The 6,387-nt window shown below is 48.4% G+C and overlaps 1 protein-coding gene across 1 annotated transcript; it reads right to left on the bottom strand.

The window, feature by feature from the left end:
• Positions 1-6,374, bottom strand: COMMD6 (COMM domain containing 6). Its single transcript, XM_039365843.1, has 6 exons — positions 6,219-6,374; positions 5,872-5,937; positions 5,710-5,786; positions 5,339-5,507; positions 2,626-2,778; positions 1-695 (listed from the first exon to the last, which is right to left on the bottom strand). The coding sequence occupies exons 1-6, from the start codon at positions 6,300-6,302 to the stop codon at positions 645-647; spliced, it is 600 nt and encodes a 199-aa protein (XP_039221777.1). The 5' UTR covers positions 6,303-6,374; the 3' UTR covers positions 1-644.
• Between the last annotated feature and the right edge of the window lie 13 nt (positions 6,375-6,387).

The following is a 6,387-nucleotide window of genomic DNA, read 5'->3' as shown; positions in this document are numbered from 1 at the left end:
TGTTTTCCACCCTTTTATTAAGGAATGGAAGGTTGCCTTCCAGACCCATTGGATTTTTTCCAGGCAGAGTTCTAGATGGTGACGGGTACCACTGCTTTCCCAATGTAGCTAGTTGTAGCTAGTTGTAGCTAGTTGTAGATGCAGAGATGAAGAGAACTAAGACATTATAGGAAGCCATATCTTGGATAGTTCTCCGGACATTATTGGGTTTATTTCTCCTAGACCAGGGGTAGGCAACCTTGGCTCTTTTATGACTTGTGGACTTCAACTCCCAGAATTCTTGAGCCAGCCATGCTGAGGGGAAAGGGACAGGTTTCCATGCTGAGCCATACTGGCTCAGGAATTCTGGGAGTTGAAGTCCACGAGCCATAAAAGAGCCAAGGTCGCCTACCCCTGTCCTAGACTTCCCTGGTCTTCTTCTGAGTGGCTGAGATAGGTTCCACCTAAATTCTGGGGTGAAGCGGGAGGTCCATTTTAGGAGGAGGACTCATGTGTAGAATTTCACTCCATACCAGACAGTTTGCACCTCTTCAGCTGGAGAAAGCCATGGTGGAAACCAAAAAGAAGAACAAACCTACATCTCTTTCTGGAGAACCATTCTGTAGAACGATCTCTTAGGAGGCAAGGGAAGACTGGACCCTTGTTCAAAATGTCTCAAGAACGCTTGCCATTTCCTTGAACTGGCTGTGGAAATTCTAAAGGGAGAAAAAAACAAAAGAGAAATCAACAGGCACCAACAAGGCCTGGTATGGTCACACTGAAAAATCTTACTCTAGAGCAGTGGTTCTCAACCTGTGGGTCGCGACCCTATTTGGGGTCGATCGACCATTTCACGGGGTCACCAAGCAAGGCTGTCCGCCATTTTTTTTCCTCTTTTCCGGCGGGTGCCTTAACTCCCTTGGGCTGGGCCAGCTGGTGGACCAGACGGTGGTCAGCCTGCTCCGTCTCTGCCGCTTGCTAGCTACGCCTCAGCCGGCACAGGGAGTGGCACCACGCATGCGTGGCACTCCCGGGCAGGGAAAGTCCTCGACTTACGACCGGTTGGGTAGTCCTCGACTTACGACTGGTTTAGTCCTCGACTTACGACCGGTTTAGTCCTCGACTTACGACCGGTTGGGGGGTCACGCCATTAAAAAGGTTGAGAACCACTGCTCTAGAGACACAATGTACTCCACAGCACGCCACACATGCATGCATGGCCAACACATCCCTCATTTCTTTTCAAGCCTGCTGCCTCTCAGCTAACCAAGGGCTGAGATGTGCCTACATCACGGCTGCCAGGAGTTCGACAGTTTGAAACTCACTGGCTCAAGGTTGACTCAGACTTCCATCTTTCCGAGATCGGTAAAATGAGGACCCAGATTGTTGGGGGCAATTTGCTGACTCTGTAAACCGCTTAGAGAAGGCTGTAAAACACTGTGAAGCGGTATATAAGTCTAAGTGCTATTGCTATCCCTTCCTTCCTTCCTTCCTTCCTTCCTTCCTTCCTTCCTTCCTTCCTTCCTTCCTTCCTTCCTTCCTTCCTTCCTTCCTTCCCTCCCAGTGGTTAGAATGGAGTATTGCAGGCTAACTCTGCCCACTGCCAGCAGTTCGATCCTGAATGGCTCAAGGTTGACTCAGCCTTCCATCCTTCTGAGGTCAGTAAAATGAGGACCCAGATTGTTGGGGGCAATGCGCTGACTCTGTAAACCACTTAGAGAGGGCTGTAAAGTACTGTGAACCTGTATGTAAGTCTAAGTGCTATTGCTATCCTTCTTTCCTTCCTTCCTTCCTTCCTTCCTTCCTTCCTTCCTTCCTTCCTTCCTTCCTTCCTTCCTTCCTTCCTTCCTTCCCAGTGTTTGGAATGCAGTATTGCAGGCTAACTCTGCTACTGTGAAGCGGTATATAAGTCTTAGTGCTATTGCTATTATAATCATTAGCATGTTCACCTTTAACTCAAAGCACCACATTGTAAACATTAGCACAACTGGCTTCAGTGTTAGCAACAGCCAGTGAAACAGCTGGAAAGCAAAGGGAAACAAATGCATGCTTGCATATAAAGGTTTACCACCACCCTTCCCCCCCACACAAACAGACAGATACACACTATGTTCCAATGAATCCCTAGTGTGCACAAAATATAATGTCCGCACAGCACAATTAAGACACTTTGTGTGGGGGTTTTTTTCCAACCTCTTGATATTGGACAGACTGAATAAATCTGATTTGCTAACTATTCCTGGTATTGGATGCTGGGCCACCAGGAATCCGCATGTAATTCAACTGTGACTAAAAAGTGCATTTCTGAAAGAATCCAAGTTCCACTGCAGCTGAAAAACTGCCAGGGGAAACAAAAAGACCCAGGCTACACAGGTGACAAAACAACCATTTGAATCTCATTGGTTGACATCCACTCATTCTGAAATACTTAATTTAATGCAGAACCTTCATTTCACCTGCACCATTTCATATGTTCAAATCATCAGGCCACGTTTTAATCCTCTTCGCCCATTGTCTTCTGTTCTGAGGATGAGCTGCTACAGAAGCCAAGCAGCAGAAGCCGTGTCTGCTACAAAGCGTGAAAAATACACAACGGGGCACGTTTTTTCAAAAAAGGGCAAAGATCAGGAAAGGCTGTTTACAAACCTGAAACTGAGAGATTGTCATTTCAATCGTTTTGCAGGTGACGTTCCCCAAACTGTCGGCAACTTTGAATGCCACTGTCACACAAGGCAACTTCAAGGATTTGCAGCTGTCGGCACTAATGGCCATTCCCAGCTTCCACTGAAAATCAATAAGCTGCAAAACAAGAAATGACTATTTTGGGTATTTGCAGTTGAGTCACCATCTTTGGGGAAGGAAGGAAGGAAGGAAGGGAGGGAGGGAGGAAGGAGAAAGAATGGATGGATGGAAGGAAGGGAGGAAAGATGGAAGGAAGATAGGAGAAAGGATGGAAGGAAGGAAGATAGAATGGATGGAAGGAAGGAAGGAAGGAAGAATGGATGGATGGAAGGAAGGAAGGGAGGAAGGATGGATGGATGGAAGGAAGGAAGGAGAAAGAATGGATGGAAGGAAGGGAGGAAAGATGGAAGGAAGATAGGAGAAAGGTTGGATGGAAGGAAGGAAGGAAGATAGGAGAAAGGATGGAAGGAAGGAAGATAGAATGGATGGAAGGAAGGAGAATGGATGGAATGAAGGAAGGAAGGAAGGGAGGAAAGATGGAAGGAAGATAGGAGAAAGGTTGGATGGAAGGAAAGAAGGAAGATAGGAGAAAGGATGGAAGGAAGGAAGATAGAATGGATGGAAGGAAGGAAGGAGAATGGATGGAAGGAAGGAAGGAAGGAAGGGAGGAAAGATGGAAGGAAGATAGGAGAAAGGTTGGATGGAAGGAAGATAGAATGGATGGATGGAAGGAAGGGAGGGAGGAAGGATGGAAGGAAGGATGGATAGAAGGAAGGAAGGGAAGAAGGATGGAAGGAAAGGAAAGGAAGGAAGATAGGAGAAAGGAAGGAAGGAAGATAGAAGAAAGAATGGAAGGATGAAATGAGGGATGGATGGGAGGAAGGAAAGAAGAAAGGAAGATAGGAGAAAGGATGGAAGGAAGGAAGGAGAAAGGATGGATGGATGGAAGAAAGGGAGGAAGGAAGGAAGGAAAGGAAGTACAATAAAGGTGTCCTTTATTGTGTGGGGACATCTGTCAAACAATCATCCTGAAGGACATTTCAGGTGAGCCGTGAAAGGCAAAATTCATGCTGGCTCTACCTGGCCCCGACCCCGATGCTTTTTCAAGCCTTGTGACTCAAAGTGGTAATACCTCCTCAGTCTTAGAGCTTCTCCGAGGACTTGGTCCCTCTACTCTCAGACCAATCTACTTCACAGGATTGTTGTTCTGGAGATGAAAGGAAGAGAATCTTTTCCGCCCTGGCCCATTGGTTTTCAATATCTGATGGGCTCAATTTCAGAAGAGATGGAGTTTAAAAAAAATCGAAGTGATGATAAAAGTCTAGATTCCAGAACAGGACTAGGTGAAAGCCTCAAAATCTCCAGGCCTAGCTAGAGCTGTTTCCTTTAGGAAGGCAGGAGGGTGAGTGGTTACAGGTAATCCTTGATTTACGACCACAATTGAGCCCCAATTTTCTGTTGTTAAGTGAGACAGGTGCCCCATTTTACAACAGCTGTTAAGTGAATCACTGCAGTTGTTAAGCTAGTGAAACGGTTTTTATGCGAAGCTGGCTTCCCCATTGACTTTGCTTGTCAGGTCACAAAAGGTGATCCCATGACCCCGGGTCACTGCAACCGTCATAAATACAAGTCAGTTGACAAGAGCCTGAATTTTGATCACGTGACCGTGGGGATGCTGTAACGGTGGTCAGTATGAAAAACGGTCAATCACTTTTTTCAGTGCCGTTGTAACTTTGAACAGTCACTAAATAGGTGGTACCTTGCTCAATAGTAGTAGTAACTGTGAGAGGGATCTCGGAGTCCTAGTGGACAATCACTTAAATATGAGCCAGCCGTGTGCTGCAGCTGCCAAAAAAGCCAACACAGTTCTAGGTTGCATTAACAGAGGGATACAATCAAGATCTCATGAAGTATTAATACCACTTTACAATGCCTTGGTAAGGCCACACTTGGAATACTGCATCCATTTTTGGTCACCACGATGTAAAAAAGATGTTGAGACTCTAGAAAGAGTGCAGAGAAGAGCAAGAAAGATGATTAGGGGAATGGAGGCTAAAACATACAAGGTATGGTTGCTGGAATTGGGTATGTCTAGTTTAATGAAGAGAAGGACGAGGGGGGACATGATAGCAGTATTCCAGTATCTCAGGGGCTGCCACAAAGAAGAGGGAGTCAAGCTGTTCTCCAAAGCGCCTGAAGGCAGGACAGGAAGCAACGGATGGAAACTAATCAAGGAGAGAAGCAACCTAGAACTAAGGAGAAACTTCCTGACAGTTAAAGCAATGAACCAGTGGAACAACCTCCCTCCAGAAGCAGTAAATGCTTCAACACTGGAAGTCTTTAAGAAGAGACTGGACAGCCAATTGTCTGAAATGGTATAGGGTTTTCTACCTGAGCAGGGGGTTGGACTAGATGACTTCCAAGGTCCCTTCCAACTTTATTATTGTTGTTACTGTTATTATTATTATATGAATATTGTAAGTCAAGGATTACCTGTAGTGTTGGAACAGGACTGGGAAGACACAGATTATAGTTCACCCTCCACCATGGAAGGTCCTTGGTTGGTATGGGGCCGACAGGGCAGTAGTTGGGGGATAAAACCGAGGGATATTTGTACCGGAGCAAGGAAGGAGACCAATCTAATATGTAGCACTTTTAATTTCCTTTTATTCTTTACCTGCCCAGCTGCTGCCACAGGTACTGCATCCTCCAATTCCACCAGGGATTTTCTTTTCTCATTCCACACCTGCTGGATCACCTGGCCAGATTGTTGCGGCAGAAAGCTGAACATTTTGCCTAGCTCCGTGGAAAATTCTTCGGAGGTGAGTTTATTTTTTGCTGCTGTGCTATAAGCCCCCCCCCCAAGCAAAACAAATTGTCCTCTTAAATTTCAATCTCAGCAACTTATATCACTCTTCCCCCCACCCTTCTTTTGGCCAGGGGATGCCAGCCTTCCCCCCCCCCCACAAAGAGTCCAATGGCCCAAAGTAATGGGCAGGGAGACCCCCAGCCTAGCTGGCTGGTGGAGAAGGAACAGAGGAAACTTACCCAAAGAGCCAGGAGAGGGCCTGCAGCGCCTGGGCCAGGTCGCCCGGGGCTACTTCCACGCCGGCTGTATGGCACCTCTTGGAGAGAAAAGCAGCTGTGGGGGTGGTCCTTCAACAGCCCACCCACCCACCCACCCACTCCCCATTCTGTCCCTAAGCTCACCTGGCATATCTGGGCGGCATCAAAAGCGACCCTCCCAGATTGCAGCCGCTGCACGGCTCGCTCGCACTGTGGAAAGAAGGCAGGTGGAGACCCCTCTGCAGACCCCAAGAAGAGGTAGCGTGGACCGGGATGGTGGGGGTCCCGGGCCCCCAAGAGGAAGCTCCAGCCCCACTCCCACCCAGATCCCTGGAAGGAAGGAGGAAGGGCAGACCCCTGTATAGGTATAGGATCTCCTGCTTGAGCAGGAGGCTGGACTAGAAGACCTCCAAGGTCCCTTCTAGCTCCATGCTGATCCTAATCCTGCCCTCTCGGGCGGAGGAGGCAAGGACGGGGAGGGGGGACCTCACCAGCTCCGCCAGCAGGTCCTGCGGGAGGGTCGCCAGCGCGGCAGCCCCGGCTCCCCCCGCCTCCCCCGGCGCTACGGGCGGCATCACGGAAGTTGCGCAGTGCAGGGAAGCCACCGGATCGAGGCACTTCCTCCCGCCCCCCCCCAACAGACACACACGGCGGGAAGGG

Source organism: Crotalus tigris, unplaced genomic scaffold, assembly GCF_016545835.1.
Source record: "Crotalus tigris isolate CLP2741 ecotype Arizona unplaced genomic scaffold, ASM1654583v1 scf7180000017596.1218436, whole genome shotgun sequence".
NCBI lineage: Eukaryota > Metazoa > Chordata > Lepidosauria > Squamata > Viperidae > Crotalus > Crotalus tigris.
The sequence above is the reverse complement of the archived record's forward strand: the minus strand, read 5'-3'. Positions and strand labels throughout refer to the sequence as shown.

What these genes read in the sequence shown, in the direction of transcription:
- COMMD6 (XM_039365843.1), bottom strand. Translation starts at nt 6,302, where the DNA reads ATGCCGCCCGTAGCGCCGGGGGAGGCGGGGGGAGCCGGGGCTGCCGCG. An exon ending in AGGACCTGCTGGCGGAGCTG is followed by an intron (nt 5,938 to 6,218) that starts GTGAGGTCCCCC and finishes TTCTTTCCACAG; the next exon opens with TGCGAGCGAGCCGTGCAGCG. An exon ending in TGACAATCTCTCAGTTTCAG is followed by an intron (nt 696 to 2,625) that starts GTTTGTAAACAG and finishes TTCTCCCTTTAG; the next exon opens with AATTTCCACAGCCAGTTCAA.